The following is a 19,435-nucleotide window of genomic DNA, read 5'->3' as shown; positions in this document are numbered from 1 at the left end:
CAAAAACCTTTCCAACAACCGATCAAAGCAAAAATTAAAGTAAATTAAGCGCAACCAATCTATAAAATGAAATGTTATGCAATAACAATGTAATAATCTAAAACATGCAACTAAAACATTAAGTACATGCAATTAACCAAGTCTAAAGGAATGATAAATAACTCTTTTCGAGATTTAACAGTTTGTAAAAAACGCGTTTGAGTGGAAGGTTGAGAGTGAGATCGGTAGTGAATTTGTTGAGGAAAATGGGAGTAGGGGTTTGATCGAGTCCTTTCCGGGTGGATATGGGAGTAGGGGTTTGATCGAGTCCTTTCCGGGTGGATATGGGATTTGTATTGATCGAGTTTGATTAGGTTGGGCTTAGGTCAGTGATTAGGTCCGATTTTAGGCTAAGAAATCAAGTTCAAACAGAATAAGATGTTAATAATTATGTCAATTTTATTAATTGTCGTGTTATCTATCATCAAATTTTTAACGACAACATATTGATTTATATTTAACCGTGAGAGAAAATAATTGACTATAGGAAACAACTCTTGTGCTTGCATATGATAAGCTCACGATTCACTGATGAGGCATGTCCATACGAGAATCTCTTTTATTTATACACATGTTTTTAAAAAAGGAGAGATCCATATTAATTTATAATTTGATCTCTGTAGACATATGAACTGGGACAGCTTTACTCCAACACGAAAATCCAGAGATGGATCTAGATGGGACTGTGGTCACTAAAAGTTTTAAATTTTTATATATTTTAAATATTCTTTTATCTTTCATTGAAAATATATTTTCGACATTCTAAAATTTTATAAATTATCTCTTATTTAAAATTTAATAAGTTTATATCTCTTAACATAAAATTCTGCCTCCATACGAAAATGAATAAGAAGATGTTACATACTTATAAAATAATAATAATAATAATACAAGGAATCTTCCCATATGAATAAGGAATAGCATAAGCATAACTGTCAGAAGGGACATAGCATAACTTGACTTTACTCATCTTATTCTATATCTATATATGAGTAATCTATTTCGTTCTTAGTTCGATTCGAAAATAATATTATCTTATTTAATTATTATTTTACTGTTTTATTTATTGGATTAATATTTTGTCTAACAGTATGCTACTAAAAATATGAAACAAGAGATTTCAGAGGAATGTGTTGAATGATAAGATAAATACTAAGCACGTAGTCACCTTCAAGGCATTGTAAATACATGAAGACATCAGCTTTTGCAACTTTCTCAAAAATGGAGATTTCCGTGTCAAAGAAAGCAATTCCCATCATGAATTAATGAGAGGAGAAAAGATGGAAAATCCCAAACTGGAAAATTATTTGTGGGGAAACGTGTAGTTTACATCGCTGAGTGGGATTCATCACAATGGGGGAAAGACGTCCTTAATGTGCAGAACATGGCTAAAAGAATTTGATTCTTTCCATGTAATAATGAAAACCATTTCGAAGCTATCATCGACTCCACAGAATATTTTTCCAGAAAAGGAGCCTATCCTGTTTCCTTTAAGACTCTGAAAAAAAGAAACTATTACTTTTGTCTAAATTTCACCATTATGGGGTTATAATTTATAAATTTATACTTGCAATCTTTCGACATAATATAACAGAGATATCCCATGTTGAACTTATTGAGCGATCTCGGTAGATTCAAGTATTGTTTTCTCTAAAGATTTCGAGTTGGGATAACTATATAAGGGTATGTGTATATTATCAACGATTAAGAAAATTTATGAATAAATATTACTTTATAACCCCTCGAAATATTAAAAATAATGACCACCTTCTCTGAAAAAGTCATTTATTCTCAGACCTCTCAGTGGAGAGCTTCCTCTTATATTAATTCAACTCCCTGCTCAGCTGCCACTTCATTTTCGAGCCTCCTTGTATCAATATCCTCTTTTTCGCTCTCTTTTTCTTACAATTTTTCCTCTTACCAGAGTATTCCAAAAACACTGTAAATTCCTAGAATTTCGCCAAGGATTCAGCCACGTTGCTGTTTTCGAGACTTGGTCATTATAATTTGGCGTGGTCTGAAAATGGGGAGGCAGTCTTGCTGTTACAAGCAGAAGCTAAGGAAAGGCCTTTGGTCTCCCGAAGAAGATGAGAAGCTCTTGAGGCATATTACTAAGTACGGCCATGCTTGCTGGAGTTCTGTCCCTAAACAAGCTGGTAATTAATCTTAGAACCAAAAATTCAATTCCTTTTTTCATGTTTGTTTCTTCTTTAAACCATCATGAATTGGCAGGCCTGAAGAGGTGCGGAAAGAGTTGCAGATTGAGGTGGATTAATTACTTAAGGCCCGATTTAAAGAGAGGCACATTCTCTCAAGAAGAAGAGAATCTCATAATCGAACTTCATGCAGTTTTGGGGAATCGGTATTCTTTCTTTCTTTCTTATAACCCTTTTTTATATTCTTGGAAAATTTATACAGAAATCATTAAACATTCATTGTGTTATGTTTGGTTGGATCCGCAGGTGGTCCCAAATCTCCACACATTTACCGGGAAGAACCGACAATGAAATTAAGAATCTATGGAACTCTTGCTTAAAGAAGAAGCTTCGGCAGAGAGGCTTTGTCCCTGTCACTCATAAACATCTCTCGGAGGTTGAAAATGGAGAAGACAAGAGTGAACACACTAATAGCCTGGAAATGGCTTCAGGGGCATCTACTCCCAAACCTGGAACAGCTTTATATGAACAAAGACTTGTTCATCTGTTGGAGATGGAAGGATGTTCCAGCTCCATGACGATCAACTGTATTAACAATTTGATGGCATCTACTCCCAGCAAACACTTGTTTCTCGATAGATTCGCCATCACGAGCACCGACAGCCAGTCTTCTAATTTGGTGGGTCGTTTCCCGATTCAACAATTGAACCACGCATCATCGTCTAATGCAAGGCTCTTGTCTTCTTTAAACCCTACTCCCTGGTTCACTCAAACCAGCAAAGCTTTCGATATCGATTCCGATCTTTCTTCGACTTCCATGTCTACCCTTCTCCCACCATTGACAAGCTCATCGTTCCTCTCTTCCCCTATGTGTTTCAATCCTTCGATGGCTTCGTTTACCGTAAATAACAATTTCGCTTGGGGAATGGCGGATTGTAGCACATCAGAGAAAGAAGGAACTCCAATCAATCTAATGGAAAGCCAAGCCGAAGAAATGAAGTGTCCAGAATATCTCAATAACCCATTGTTAATGGCGGCCGCTATGCAAAATCAAACTCCGCAATCTGGGTTATACAATATGGAGATAAAATCAGAAACACCTTGCTCAACAGATAACAGTTTATCGAACAGTACGTGGCCTCATAATCAACAGCAGCAGCAACAACAAGAAGGAGATGGACATATTTAGCTTTGCATTTTATGGTGACAAACATCTGCAACATATCCAAATCTCTCTCTTTTGTAACATCTTTATCAACCTTTTTCTTTCGCCTTCCCCTTTAAATTTAGGTGACTTTCAGTAAATTGAATCCATTAATTAGTTAGTACCTTCAATTTACATTTTTCAATGGCTTCATTTTCAAGTCTCGAAAGGGAGTTATTGAAACCTTTCCCCACCCCACCACTTGACTTCACATTTTCCTTTGCTCACGTATTACACCCTCAAACCAATAAGATCGAGACATCAAAAGGGGTTACATAAATTGGAAATTAAATGTCAGTGCCTTTGAGATAAGGGTTATGCCACTTCATTCATTCGTAGGTGAAAATTGGGAGTTACTTAAATTCAATGTCCTACATGGTAAAGGGACGGTCAATCAAATAAGGGCCGTATAACTGGTTCTTATGTCTTGTAGCTCTTTTCTGACACTAACATTATCTTAAGAAACATTTTTTATAACGAATAAACTCTCAATTCAAGGGAAGCAGAAAAGTCAATCATGTGGTGAATGCAAATAAAAATAAAACTGGTTGACGAGGAACAAATGGATTTAGTAGGTTAGCATGCTAAATAGATTTGATCGCCAAATTTTGAATTTCACTTTGATATACCATATGGTTTGTTAGAGGTCTTATCTTATCTATAAGTTGTAGTTAGCTCAAAGGTTTTGATGCTTATGTGTATGGATGTCAATGGTCTTCTAGAGGCTCTGATAAGTAGATTTAATACTTGTATTGTAACCCCCTCAGACCGATGTGAGTAATCCGATTTGATCTGGAGTGTCACATTAGGGCCACCGGAGTGACCCACTGTAAAAATAGCGAAAAATTTAAAACTTTTATTAAAACATGTAACTTATAAAATGATTTATCAGTATACAGAAATAAAACAGATTTTCAGACTTGTATATAAAACAAAATACAATTACATGCCCCCTAATCACATGTACCATACTCTGCAAACAACGCCGGAAGAACTCCCTTACTGAAGTCGATAGCTGCACTTGTATAATTCTTTTAACTTGAAAAGGTGAGCAATAGAGTGAGCTTGGGAAAGCTCAGTAATACAGAACTATCAGATGATGCTGAAAAACGTGCAGATACAGATAAACATATATTTCCTTATCGATTCAGACATCTACAGATCTTTATGCTGAGCAGAGATCCTACGGATATTTTAGGTAGTAACAAATAGTAAGCGTTTAGTTTAGGGAAATATTTCAGATGTCTAGGTTCAGGAGATCAGAATAGGTTATCTAGTGTGTTTTCACAAAACCAGTGAAAAGATACAGATCTTTTTAAAACATATTTTTAAAATTCAAAAACCATAGTAATTCCCCCATCCGTCACGAACAAAATGTGTAGAGCACAAAGCCAATGAGCTTGCAAATATTCTTTCTCCAACAATACCCCCAAATAAAACATGTTCCATCCGTAAACGTATATATCAAAATCAAAACATAATTCAGGTCAAGTATCATATCAAAATTCATGTCAAGTATCGGATCAGAATCTAGGTCAAGTATCAGATCAGAATCCATCTCAGGTATCATAACAGAATTCAAATTGGAAATCAGATAAATTATTCAAGTGATTAGGGAACACACCAGAGTTTACAAATATTATTTAAAGGTACTGTATAATCTTGGCAGGCAGAGAAACACGGATCTTCGATATACCGATAGAATATCGAAATTTAGAATCACTATTAGAAGAGTTCAATAACTGACGGAATCATCAATTATTCAGAATGAGACTTGACCTGATAAGGAAGAAATGAAGGTTCAAGACATTTACAGTCTGTATCGATCTATCGGATTATCGAAATAACTCAAGCTGAACAACTCCCAGAACTAATGCCTGTCGACCGGTTCATTCTTTGTCCTTCATATATTTACTCTTTAATAACAACAATTAATGTCCATAAATCATCTTTGGAGTCATCGTTGAATGGTCTTCCAAGGGTCTTTATTTCATTTCCACACTTCAACGATATCATGAAATGTTGACGTACTTGATTTTTTGTTCATAATAGTAATTGTACACTATGTAAACTCATTAGAGTTTCTAGACTTATCCAAATCACTTACTAAATCCTCAGTCATTGAGGTTACCTAGTTCATTTAGCAGTCAAATCCATTCCATTTACTTCGGAGTTTTCCAGATTAAGTTGGACGTCTCTGAATTTCGGATACATGTTGTACTTCCGTTTATTTCAGCTTCGTGGTTGATTTGTCGAACAAATATCTAATTCTTGGTGTTGAATGCGATCTAGAGTTGAGCTGAGCTGAATACTTCCAAAATTATCATCAAGCCAAACTTGAGTAGACGAACACTCATTCAAGTAATATATATGTCGTTCATGTACTGATATATCATTAGGGTTGATCAGCTCACTTAAGTTGTTTTTCATAACTTTTAAGGGTAGTACAACACCCATGTTTATTTGGATTCCTTAATTAATCCAAGACATTTACTTAGTATAGGCCATAAGGATATTTTGGTTATTTTGGTGTTCAATTTTATTCCATTCATTACAGAGCTCGAGGATATCCCATCATTCCTAAGCTTGGTGATATTCTTGGGTCATTTCCATTACAGGGGTATTGTGGTCATTTTACAGATCTGGTGTATTTCAATCATTTCCTTCCATATGATCTTATTATTTAATTCAAACGTATCATCTTTTCCAGACCTTTCGAACAATTCTAACAAAAGGGCACCCTCGATAATTTATTCTTAACTCGGAGATTTTTAGGTCAATTGTCTTCTCAGAAGTTACCAACAGGTTATCAGGAATTTTCTGTACAAAAACATAATCTTAACAATTGAATCCGTAATTTATTGTGTTAAGTACGAATCCTCAAAGTATTTTCTGATTCAAGGTCAAATCGGACTATTATTACATCTCAAGGGCATTTTTGTAATTTCTTAATCAGATAACTTCGGTATTAACTCTTAACGAAAATAATTATAATTTAGAGATCTCATGCTTAATTGTTTTCCCGAACATTTTCTGATCTTGAAATGATTCCCTTAACATACTTCTAGCATCTTGCATAAACCCTCATGGTGTTAAAAACCAGTTATCCAAATCTTCTAAGCAAAACTAGCATTTCTTACGCATATCTGTAATTTTATCGGATCAATATGTCTTTTCAGAGTTATTAACCAACTTCCATGGATAATTCTTGTCATAATTTTACTCTACCGGAGTATTCTCATAATTTTCCATCCAAGTACCTTTGATGAAATAAATTATATGCTACAGATCCAAGCTGATTCCTTTATCACTAATCACAAAACTCATAATTTAATTCTAACAATCCCTCAATTTCTTATATAAGTTATCCGAGCCGTATTCATTTACCGAATTTTTACTGCATCCATATCGATTGTATGAAATAATTAAATACCCAAATGAGACCAAACATATTCATTCATGTATTTATCAATACCAACATGTTTCATAAAGCATGAAAAGGTAGTAATGTATTATCTCGATTTTCGTGCCATTTGTCGACCGTTTAAATTTCATTTGAACTCCCTCGATATTTACTTCAACTTCCAATATTTCCCTCACGATCCAGGCAATCAAAATTACTAACTCGTATCCAAATAATTTCCCTTGCCATAAAAACAACTTATTATAATCTAAATAATAATTTGAGGACTCAGTTGGTAAAACTAAAACCTAATGATGCCATCAAAATATTTAATTACTTAAATTAGTGACTAAATTGATATTGTAAAAACTATTATGCCATAACTATAACCACTTGAAAACTAATAGACAAGGTAAAGATCTTACCAAACTTGGATGATTCACCTTGTGATTTTCCACTTTTTTACTTTATCAATATTCTCAAAACCCACGTGCTCTCTGAACCAAATTTTCATTTCTTATTTTCCCACTTTGTTTCGTTCCCTTCTCCCGAAAGCTAACAAGCAAGCTGCTCATTCAACCGATCACTGACCACCGCTGATCGTTGATGACCACCACGCCGACCACCGTCATTAATCGCTATTCAAGACCTAAAGCACACCATTGGACTCGTCTAGCTTTCCTCATCACAGATATAGCCTTCGTTCACCAAGAATCATGATGAATGATAGTCGATTTAACAAAAATCATTTGGTTTCCTTAACTCCCTCCTTGCGATTGAAGAACTCGACCCATCTCCATCCCTCAATCCCATCACGCCATACGCTTGTAATCGTCGGACCAAATCATTTGGTTTCTCTCTTTTTTTCTAATTATTTCCAACAACTCAGTTTTAAACTAAGCCTTAACACTATTACACCAAAATATCATTCAATTTGTGGTTCCCATTTTCCATATTATAAAAATTAATAATAACAAACAATTTCACATCAAACAAATAATAGCTTTCACGTGAACTATAAAATGTCCCAAAATTAAAGAATAACAATTTACAATTAAGATTATTCAATTTTTTATTTTTTATTTTACAAAATGTCACTCTAATTTAATACTTTATAATTTTTAAATTTTAGCCCCTAAATTGAGGTGTGACTATATGATATTAAATGACTAGTTTATTATGTCAATGAGTATAGAAAATATCATAATTATATATTTAATTTACGATCATAATTATAAATATTTATTGTAATTTTAGATTTTTTATAAAACTATATGTTTCTATTAAAAAAAATAAGTGCATAATATTCTCTAATTTAAATAGTGTAAGGGAGATTTGTATAATATTTGGACATTGTATAAAAATTTTATAATTTAATTATTTTGAGTATGTTTTTTTTTGTTTGATAGAGTTATAACTTATATGTGTTTGTGGGCTGAATTCAGATTAAATTTATGCATGAAATTAACACATTTTATATTTATTTAAGTTCGTTCTTATTTAAAATATGTATCTAAAGTTTTTTTCCAAACGGATATATATTTATGTATTTTATATTTATCTAAGCTCGATGCAACCCAAAATATGTGTTTAATAATTTGTCCAAACTGATTTATATTTGTAAACAACTAAACTAATCGTTTTCTCGGACAACCCATATTGTTTTTATACTTATTATTTTATTTTAAATTTAATATTTAATGATCTTATATGATTTTCCTTTAATTAAATATTTTTGTCTTTTATGCGTGAATAATTTGCAATATTTTTATATTTATATTATAATATTATATATTATTATAAATTTCGTTTTTGTATTATAAAAATGATGTAATTGTAATATAAAGAAATAAAATAATGTATTAAAATTTAAAAAACCGGGTTAACCCGAGACTTTAGTATTGAAACCTGAGCTTAGTCATTATTTCTAGTTGATCTAATATTTTACTTAACGTTTTTCTTTGAGCTTAATACTTTTATCAAAGACCTTCTATATTTAGGAAAAACTGTTTTTTGACAAATAAAAACTTTTAATTTTGAAAGAATAAAAATATCTAATAAAATTATGTTAAGTTTACAATAAATGTCACGTATTGATATATATTACACCAATACGTACTATTAATATGAAATAAAGTAAAATTTATAAATGATTAGTAAATTTTAATAAAATAATTTTATTTGTCATTATATTTTTAAAAATTATAAAATAGACATTAAATTTTAATTTTTTTAAAAAAAAATGGATACCGACCTTTAAATATATTTAACGGGTAAATTAATGAAAATATATTATTTGGTTCCTCAATTATAATTAAATTTTAATTTTTTCTATTGATTTTCAATATTTTTAAGAAAAAAATTCAAAATGAAATAGGAAATTCAGATTTTTTAGAAATATATTAAAAACATTTGTTTTAAAGTTAAATTTTAAAAAAATTATAAGTTTTTGAAATTTTTTCCTTCATCAAACTATATAACTAATTATTTATTTTAATTGTGTTTTTTTAATATAATTTTTTAGATCCAAATAATTTAATTATAAAATAATGAAATCATTTTTTATAAAACGATATGATCCAAACATTTAATTTTTGTTTAAGAAATTTAAATACAATTTAAAAATAATGTTTCATAAAATTATAACATCACATGAATGAGAAAAATTAAATCTAGACTTAAATTAAAATAATCAAAACAATCCTTAACTTTTAATAATATATCAAATAATTTTTATAGTACAAATTCAATATTTATAATATTACACTAAAATATAACATTTAATTTATTTACATCTATTTTTTTTCAATTCATATAACCTAATAAAAAAGTTCAATTAAAATTAAGAGTAAAACAAAATTTTAGTTACAATTGACAGGTCATATAAGATATTTCTTATTATTTTAGAATGTCGTATCATCTCTTTAAGGGCGGCTACTAGCATTGCATCCATTTTGTAACAAAATCTAAAATTTAATATTCATAACATAACTTTTAAAAATTTAGTGTCTAAAAGAATCATTTTGATATAATTTAATGATTATTTATGAATTTTATCCTAAAAAGTGATGAATACCATTCATTCTAGAATTTCTAATAATTCGTTTTTTTTTACTTTGAGTTTGTTATTATATTCTTCCAAAACCATAAAATAATACATATTAATATAAATTATATTAGATATCATTGAACTTTAAGCATTATATCATTTATATTACTGAACTTTCAATGTTATCAATTATAGTATTAAATTTTAATTTTCGTTTAATTATATATTTGAATTGTTAAATTTTTAACGACATGATGACGTAGTTGACAGCTATTGACATAAATGTCACCCCAAAATGACATCTTTAATCGTATTATTTTGATGCTCGAGAAATTGAGAAAAAATCACAAATGCACCCAAAAAAAAAAGAGTTTGAATATGGAACTTCGGGAAAGAGTGATTAATCACGAAACCAACTTAAAATGGTGGTATACTTTTAGTCACAATATTATATAGATTAAACTGACGTTGAGATTAATTTAATTTATTTAATGATATATTTTTATAATAATTATAATATGACTTTATATATTAATTTTATTAACATAAATACATACACACACTCCTCTTGTTTTGGACGTGGGATTCCAAGAGTGTTGGGTAATATCAGAAAATAAAACAAACATCATTAATGATCTTTGTGGCAGCATGGGCCCCATCAAGAGTGAAACCTCATACGTGTCAATTGCTGAGTCCAAGAAATTTAATGTTCCATGGAGCCAAGCAACTTCCACCAGCCCTTGACTTCAACAATGTTACGGGAATGCCAAACACAGCTCCATCATTGTTGGATACAAATAATATTTTTTTAAATAAAATATAAAATATATTATAAATATTATCAAAAACATATAATTAAATAAATTAAATTATTCTTAAATTCAATTTACTAAATTCAGAGATTCCAAATTAAACTCTCTCATGTATATTTGTGATTTTTTTTATCAAATTATTTTTGACACTAAAACAGTTTAACCTAAAATAATATCATTTTGATGTGGTATCTACGTCAACAATTATCAATCATATCATCATGTCGTTAAGAAGCTCAATGATATAATTGAAATAGAAATCAAAATTCAGTTTTATAATAAATAAAATTAAATGTTCAATAACATAACTGATACAATAACTAAAATTCATTTATATTTATATATATAATTTATCTTAAAAATTTTCTATTTTAAAAAATTCCTGGCAACACATGAGTAAATAACAACCACACGAAGAATAATAAAATGAAAGAAATCTCTCTGTACGGCAATTATTATGAAAACGAAGTCTTGAGGCCGTTCACTTGCTCAAACCGACAAATTTTTGTTATATAATTTTTCTAAGATGGCAACTCAACCCGAATCCGACGGGTTCTGATCCGATTCGACCCGATCGGGTCGGATTTTTTTAAAAAATTTTGGGTTCGGGTCGGGTCGGGTTTTTTTAAAATGTACTGTTCGGGTCGGGTCGGGTTTAGGGTGAAAAAAAATCTGACTCGACCCGACCTGAAAAATATATATACTTTTATCCTATATATTTAGGGATAATTACAATAATGTCCCTCTATATATAATTTTTTTCAATTAAGTCACTGTTTTCATTGAATAAATTTTTTTTTATTATTATTTCGGGTCGGGTCGGGTCGGGTTTCTAAGTCATATATTCAGGTCGGGTCGGGTCGGGTGAAACCTTAATTTCGTCGGGTCGAGTCGGGTCACGGGTGAAAAACCCTTTCTTCTCGGGTCGGGTCGGGTGGCCCAAAAACCCGACCCGACCCGACCCATTGCCATCCCTAAATTTTCCTAACAGCTCTACGTGAGGCTTAACATTTGTTATAAAATATTCTCACCTTTTTGGCCTTTTCAATTCTTCCAATGGAATCAGATAGCATCTTTCAGTGTGCTCAAACAACCAAGACGGAGGCGCCTTTTTGGCTTTCAAGTAAACTTTCACTTCCTTTTCGATCCAACAACTCTTCTTCATATTTTATATTTGTTGTAATTTTTTCTCCATTAAAATATATATTTTGCAATGTTTATTACTGTTGAGTTTGACTTGAATTTGGAACTTGTTTCTATATCTAAAGCTTTCTGGGTTTCAATTTGTAAAAGCATTTTGCGTTGGGTCTTAAAGTAACCATTATCCCGAATAAACCATCACTTTCTACTTATAAGCTTGTTATACCACTAACAAACCTACTCCACTTCGCACACTGTCGAATAACTCCTACGGGGAAGCCCAGACATAAGACAGAAAAGTTCCAACGACTTACATCATTAAGAAGGATCAATCTTTTGACATATTCTTACTAGAACTCACATGATACATCAGAGTTAGAATCAACTGATAGTCAATTATATATGTAAAGATTGTCTTTCTTATTAATCCACGGGTAATTATTTTGACCCTAAACCTAATACTCACATTAGATACTAGAGTATATAAAAGACATAATGTGATAAAAATATTTTTTAACATTTGATAAATTAATTATTTTGACTCTTATTTTTTTTTCTTCTTTTTGAAGCACTTTAACCCACAACATATTATTTTGAGGCAAAATACCCTTGGTTAAATGAAACCGCTAGTAAACCTTTTGCTGACTAGACAAAGACCATGTGGAATGAAAGTAGGAAGCCCTCACAAAGAAACATCTCCGGATATAAGACAAAAATGCTCCAATGACTTACATAGGGATAGGCATAGGTTAGATTTCCGGTCAATCCGACCAGATCCAATAAATATACACTCTTCATTCGGCCCCAACCTGACCTGTCTTTTTGAGATAAAATTCGAATCGATCCAAAATAATATATTTATAAAAAAACATTACTTTTATTCAATAAAAAATAGGGATTTAATTGAAAAAATAATATATATAAAGGGGTATTATTGTAATTATCCCTAAATATATAAGATTAAACTATATTTTTCGAGTCGAGTATTTTTCACCTTAAAACTGTATTCGACTCGACCCGAGCATAACCTCTGAAAATATCTGATCCAATCTAACCTGAACCAAATTTTTTTCTAAAAAATTCTGACCTAATAGTGTCGGGTCGAAACCCGTCGGGTTCGAGTCCCGTGCCCATCCCTAGACTTACACCACTGGAAAGCATCAATCTTTTGATGTAACCTTTGATAGGTCTCACGTGATATGTCAAAGTCAAAATTAACTAACAACCAACTACGTAAGTCAAGATTGTCTATTCTATTAACCTAAGGGTAGTCATTTTGACCCTAAACCTAACACCCGCACTAGATACGAATAATATATAAAAGGTACAATGACAAAATAGCCCCTAACATTTGAAAAAGTAATCATTTTGATCCCTATTTTTTCTGAAGCACTTTGACCCCTAATATTTTCTGGTTGGATGAAAATCGTTAGTTAACTTTTTGCTGGCTAGAAAAGACTATATAGATTTAAATGTTGACATGAAAAATATATTAATTGAAGAATGTGGCTGCAGAAGTACTCGATCCAAGGTCAATTCATTTATATTTTATACTTTTGCCAACAAAAAAATTTAAAGTTATCTTATGTCCTCTTCCTCTGCTAAGTAGTACTATTTAATCTCTGTTAGATTTTTTGTTGTTGTAACATACAACCCAAAGCCTAGAAGACCACATTGTTCTTGAGAATTTTACAATTTTATCATGCATATAATTGTCCCTTATGATTTTATGTTTTAAAATGTTATTTCATAGCTTCAACATGGGAAAATGGAAGCATTTATGCGCCTTACGATGAAGCTTTAACGCTAAAGGTATGATAAAAAAAATCACTGTAATTATTTTAAATTCTTGGTTTATAAAGTATGATATGGTAATTCAATACCTTCTTTTTAATTTTTACCTTTCATCTCTTCTATGTAGTCTTTAGGCATCTATTTCTATGTAGGCCTCGAACACTGAAAACCGAATTTAACTTGTTCTGCATATGAAATTTGTTCTGCCACTGTATCTTACAAGATGTGAATAAAAATTGCAGAATAAGTCACTAGAGGTTGAGCCATATTTAAATGGACACAGTATATATCTTATTGGTCAGTTCCTTTTGTCCATGTCCTTCAAGTTTATGTTGTCAAAGTTTTACTTTCTTCAGTTGCTAAACTTTATGAAGATGAATGTGCAGGATTGACGGGCTCTGGAAAAACTACTGTGGGAAAAATTTTGTCTCATGTGCTCGGTTATTCGTTTTATGACAGGTTTGTATTGTGAATTGTTTCTGGAAACATTCCTCTTGAGCTTCCTAGTTCTTCTGTGTGGCAGATTGTTCTCTATAGTTTGTACTTTGTAGTGTGGAATTAGTGGTCTTTGTCACAAGAGCTAAGGATTTATTTGAGATCATGCATCAACTGAATATTATAGGAATTGGTTGTCTCACAAAAATCTTTGTTCTACAATTTTCTGTGACGTATTAATAGAGCAGGAGATGAATGGAATGTCTGTAACTGAAATATTTAAGCATCATGGGGAGAGTTTCTTCAGAAAAAAGGAGGTAAGTCAGCAAACTCCCTCTGTGTATGCACGCATGCTTTCGTTTCTTCAATGTATGTTATTTGACTCATTACTTGTGTGGATGGTCATGTAGAAAAGTAAGCCATAATTTTTCCTTCAATTGCAGGAGGACCAAATTTCTGAAAGAAAAGCATTAGACAAAATGCTATCTGATTTTGTCTCTATTATCACTTAGTCTAAGATCATTGTTTATGATTGATTGGAGAACCAATTTGGTCATCATACCTGTTTGTTCTCAGATAGTAGATATCTTTATCAGTCAATTCACGTGGTACATTATAATATATTGTGCATTTTTCCAATTGAATTGAATCTTTTTGTATTCGTCATCTTGTGTACAAGACTGAGGTATTGCAGAGGCTCTCTTCAAAGAAACAACTTGTTGTTTCTACTGGTGGAGGTGCAGTTGTACAGGATGAGAACTGGTAAACAGGAATTAAGTTATAATTTATATTCCTCTCTCCTTTGATTCAATTTTCTGTTGCATCAACCATAAAAGTCTGGAACTCTTTTATTTGCTTTGTCTGGGATTTTATGCAGAAGAAGGGGATTATTGTCTGGTTAGATGTACCTTTGGAAACCTTGGCACGGAGGATTGCTGCAGTAGGTACCCATTCTCGTCCACTTTTGCATTATGAACATGGTGATCCATATACAAAGGTAGTCTTCTGCTGATGTTATTTGTTTTCCATGCGTGGACTTGGTGCACACGGTCTAGCAAGTTTTTGACATTCTGACCCTTTTACAGGCTTTGAAACGTCTGTCTTACCTTTTGGAACAGAGGGGTAAAAATTATGCTAAAGCAAATGCCCGGGTTTCCTTGGAAGGTATGTTTAGTTAAACCTGTCTCATACTCAGTGCTGTATGTTATGCTTGGACGAGATTGTGTGAAGCCTCTGTTAGCTGCTTATTGGAAGCAGGGGAGTGTAAAGTTAGGAAATTATATTAGAAATTTAAGGAGTGTAAAATTATATCAGTAGAAAAATATAAAGAAAATATCAAAACTATATGGAAACTTGAAATTTTCCTTGTATGAGTTGTATCGTCATTTTTGATATTTCAAGCTCATGCTCTTGCTGGTCAGTCCTTATGTTTACCTCCGTATGATTTTTTCGCTTAAACTAGTGTTTGAAAATTACAGAAATCGCAGGCAAACTAGGTTGTAGAGATGCATCTGATCTTACTCCAATAGAGATTGCAATCGAGGTCATTTCTCTCTCTTTCCTATATATTTCTCTTACAATCTGATTAAGATGTTGGCTAAATAGGACTATTGTTGTGTCAGGAATTGGAACAAATTGAAGAGTATCTAAAGGAGGAAGGTGGCATGGCCACCGCAGGATTTTAATTTTGAACACTCAATAAATATGGTGATTGAATTCCGTTTTATTTGTAGCATAACATGCCCGATTTTTCTATAATTATATGTATATATATAAAATCTTAAATGCATTTCCTCTGCTTGATCTTTGAAATTCACATTTGTCTTATAATTTTGGTTCCATGTTAATAGGACGGAAGTAAAGGAAGAATGAGTAGAAGTAGCGACAGAAGAGTTTTCAACTTCTGATGCTTTGTAAGATTGCCTCTATTTGCCATGTAAATGTTGAAAAGTCAACATTTGTAGGCTAATTTCGGTGGAAATTGTTGGGAAACTTTCGGTGGAAATTGTTGCATTTATTGCACCGAATTCAAACTGAAATTTGTTGAAAAAATGAAAGGGAAAATATAAATTTTAGTCATTGTAATTTATGGTATTTACAAATTAGTTCTTAAGCTTCAACTATAAATACCCTAGCTCATTTAGCTTCAAAATCATCCCAAAGCATTCTAGCTTTCTTCTAATACTAGAGAGAATTTAGAGAGTTTCTTTAGAGTTGTTTTATCCTATTTATCAAGAGAGAATTATCATTGTTTTCTCCTTGGTAGATCGAGAGAAGTTGTAATTCCTATTTTCTCATAGTGAAATTCTTCTACTGTTGTCCGTGGTTTTTACCCTATATTATTTAGGGGTATTCCACGTAAATTTTGTGTATCTTTTATCTTCATTTTTATTTTCTCAAATTATCAGCTGCGATTTTGCTCTATCCGATAGCCGTCTTCCGCAACAATTGGTATCCGAGCCAGATTAAAGTGTGTAATATCTGCTTATTGTCTTTGTGGTTGTCACCAAAAGGTGGATCCTCCAACATAAGAAAGTAAGAAGTTATTACCCATTCTTTGAAGGTTCCAGAGAACTATTCACGATAGTGAAATAGTGGGAGCTATCCGTAAAAGAAGCTATGACAACGAAATTTGATATTGAAAAATTCAATGGGAGAAATTTCTCATTGTCGAAATTGAAGATGAAGGACATCCTGAGGAAAGACGATTGTCTACCAGCTATCAGTGAAAGGCCGGTGGATTTCACAGATGACAACAAATGTATCGAAATGGACGGGAATGCTATGGCAAACTTTCATCTAGCATTAGCAGATGAAGTATTGTCAAGCATCGAGGAAAAGAAGACAGCTAAGGAGATATGAGATCATCTATCCAAATTGTACGAGGCCTCATCGCTACACAATAAAATTTTCCTTAAGAGAAAATTGTACACTCTACGTATGCCATAATCTACTTCAGTGACGGAGCACTTAAATACACTGAACACATTATTTTCTCAGCTTACATCCTTAAGCTGTAAAATAGGAGAACAAGAATGTGTTGAACTTCTACTTCAAAGTCTACCGGATTCGTATGATCAACTCATCATCAACTTGACAAACAATAATGTCACTAGTCTAGTCTTTGATTATGTTGCAGCTACTGTTCTACAAGAAGAAAATTGACGTAAGAACAAGGAATACAGACAAGTAAATATGCAACAAGCAGAAGCATTGACAACGATGACAACGATGAGAGGGAGATCAACAGTATGTGGCCAAAGCAGCAGTCACAAACATGGTAGATCGAAGTCGATGAGCAAGAAGAATTTAAAGTGCTACAACTGTGGAAAGAAGGGTCACTTGAAGAAGGATTGTTGGAGTCTAAATAAAAACTCCAACCCACAAGGCAATACCGCAAACACTTCAGATGATGGAGATGCTCTATGTTGTGAAGCGTCAACCACCGTGGAAGGCATAAAAATATTTGCAGATATATGGCTCATTGATTCGGGAGCAACATATCACATGACCTCAAGAAGAAAATGATTCCATCATTATGAACCTGTCTCAGGAGGATCTGCGTATAGTTGCAATGATCATGCCTTAGAGATCATTGGCGTGGGAACCATCAAATTGAAGATGTATGATGGAACAATTAAAGTTGTTCGAGATGTGCGGCACGTGAAAGACCTGAAGAAAAATTTATTATCCTATGGATTGTTGGATAATAATGCAAGCAAGATTGAAACAGGGAAATGAATCATGAAGGTGTTCCGTGGAGCGCTTGTGGTGCTGAAAGGTGAAAAGATTGTTGCAAACTTGTACATGCTGAAGGGAGAGACTTTGGTAGAAGCAGAAGCCTCTGTTGCCTCATGTAGTTCAGATTCGACAATGTTATGGCATCAGAAACTTGGACACATGTCAGAACAAGGAATGAAAGTCCTTGTGGAGCAAAAGCTACTTCCAGGCTTAACAAAGGTATCACTTACCTTGTGTGAGCATTGCATAACAAGTAAGCATCACTGGTTGAAATTCAACACGTCAAATTCTAGAGGCAAAAGTGTTCTAGAATTGGTTCACTCTGACGTATGTCAAGCACCGGTTACATCCCTAGGCGGGGCAAAATACTTTGTCTCATTTATTGATGACTACTCTAGGAGATGCTGGGTGTACCCTATTAATAAGAAGTCATATGTGTTTTCAACTTTCAAAAACTTCAAAGCGCGGGTGAAACTTGATTCTGGAAATAAGATCAAGTGTTTAAGAACAGATAATGGAGGAGAATACATAAGCGAAGAATTTGATGACTTTTGCAGGAAATAAGACATCAAAAGACAGTTCATAGTGGCGAACACTCCTCAACAAAATGGAGTGGCAGAGCGGATGAACATAACCTTGTTAGAAAAAACAATAGCAATGTTGAGAGATGCAGGCCTAGAAAAATCATTCTGGGCAGAAGCAGTCAATACCGCTTGTTATTTTGTGAATCGAGCTCCATCAACTATAATAGAGCTGAAGACACAATGGAGACGTGGACTGGTAAACTAGCTGATTATTCAAACCTCCATGTATTTGGAAGTATTGTGTACATGATGTACAACTCCCAATAAATTTTAAAGCTGGATCCAAAATCCAGGAAATGCAAATTCTTGGGGTATGTTGATGGTGTAAAGGGGTATCGCTGTGGGATCCCACTACCCGTAAAGTGATCATCAGTAGAGATGTTATCTTTTTAGAAGATAAACTACAAAGAAAAGAAGATGATGATAGCGCTGAAAAGTCAGAGACTATACAGATAGATGTGAAAAAGGAGGTTAAACAAGGAGATTCTTCTAAAGCAGAACCAACACATGATGAACAAGAACCAGAGAGTACTGAAGCTCCAATAACTCGTCAATCAGATCGTGTGAGAAGACGTCCCAATTGGCACTCAGATTATGTTATAGAAAGAAATATTGCATACTGCCTTTTAACAGAGGACGGTGAGCCATCAACATATCAGGAGGCAATAAACAGCTCAGATGCTTCACTGTGGATGATGACGATGCAAGAAAAAATTGAAGCCCTTCATAAAAATAATACATGAGACCTTGTGCCACTACCACAAGGAAGGAAGCCAATTGGTAACAAATGGGTCTTTAAAATCAAGCGAAATGGTGACGATCAAGTTGAGAGGTATCGTGCAAGACTGGTGGTCAAAGGATATGCTCAAAAAGAAGGTATTGATTTCAATGAAATATTTTCTCCTGTGGTTCGACTAACAACAGTTCGAGTAGTTTTGGCAATGTGTGCCACATTGAACTTACATCTAGAGCAACTAGATGTTAAAACAACTTTTCTTCATAGAAATCTTGAAGAAGAGATTTATATACTTCAGCCTTAAGGTTTTGAAGAAAAAGAAAAGAAGAACTTGGTTTGCAG

General features: G+C 32.8%; 2 protein-coding genes across 2 annotated transcripts; both read left to right on the top strand.

The window, feature by feature from the left end:
• Positions 1–1,860: 1,860 nt before the first annotated feature.
• LOC120161181 (transcription factor MYB61-like) lies at positions 1,861–3,538 on the top strand. The gene is made up of 3 exons (XM_039171444.1): positions 1,861–2,195; positions 2,272–2,401; positions 2,502–3,538. Exons 1-3 carry the CDS (start codon positions 2,063–2,065, stop codon positions 3,382–3,384), a joined length of 1,146 nt encoding a protein of 381 aa, XP_039027375.1. The 5' UTR covers positions 1,861–2,062; the 3' UTR covers positions 3,385–3,538.
• A 9,990-nt stretch (positions 3,539–13,528) lies between these two features.
• On the top strand, positions 13,529–15,781 carry LOC120161084 (shikimate kinase 1, chloroplastic-like; the record flags this gene model as incomplete). Its single annotated transcript, XM_039171368.1, has 9 exons — positions 13,529–13,615; positions 13,840–13,894; positions 13,984–14,056; positions 14,262–14,349; positions 14,712–14,794; positions 14,897–15,029; positions 15,118–15,196; positions 15,511–15,575; positions 15,655–15,781. Coding segments are annotated over 9 exons (726 nt in total), but the record flags the coding sequence as incomplete, so codon positions are not given.
• Between the last annotated feature and the right edge of the window lie 3,654 nt (positions 15,782–19,435).

This window comes from Hibiscus syriacus, unplaced genomic scaffold, assembly GCF_006381635.1.
Source record: "Hibiscus syriacus cultivar Baekdansim isolate YM2019G1 unplaced genomic scaffold, ASM638163v2 tig00111398_pilon, whole genome shotgun sequence".
In the NCBI taxonomy this organism is placed as follows: Eukaryota; Viridiplantae; Streptophyta; class Magnoliopsida; order Malvales; family Malvaceae; genus Hibiscus; species Hibiscus syriacus.
This window is presented reverse-complemented; position numbering and strand designations above follow the sequence as displayed.

Excerpts from the sequence above, each read along its gene's own strand:
- LOC120161181 (XM_039171444.1), top strand. The coding sequence starts at position 2,063 with ATGGGGAGGCAGTCTTGCTGTTACAAGCAGAAGCTAAGGAAAGGCCTT. Across the intron at positions 2,196-2,271 it reads TTCTGTCCCTAAACAAGCTG|GCCTGAAGAGGTGCGGAAAG; the intron begins GTAATTAATCTT and ends ATGAATTGGCAG. Across the intron at positions 2,402-2,501 it reads CATGCAGTTTTGGGGAATCG|GTGGTCCCAAATCTCCACAC; the intron begins GTATTCTTTCTT and ends TTGGATCCGCAG.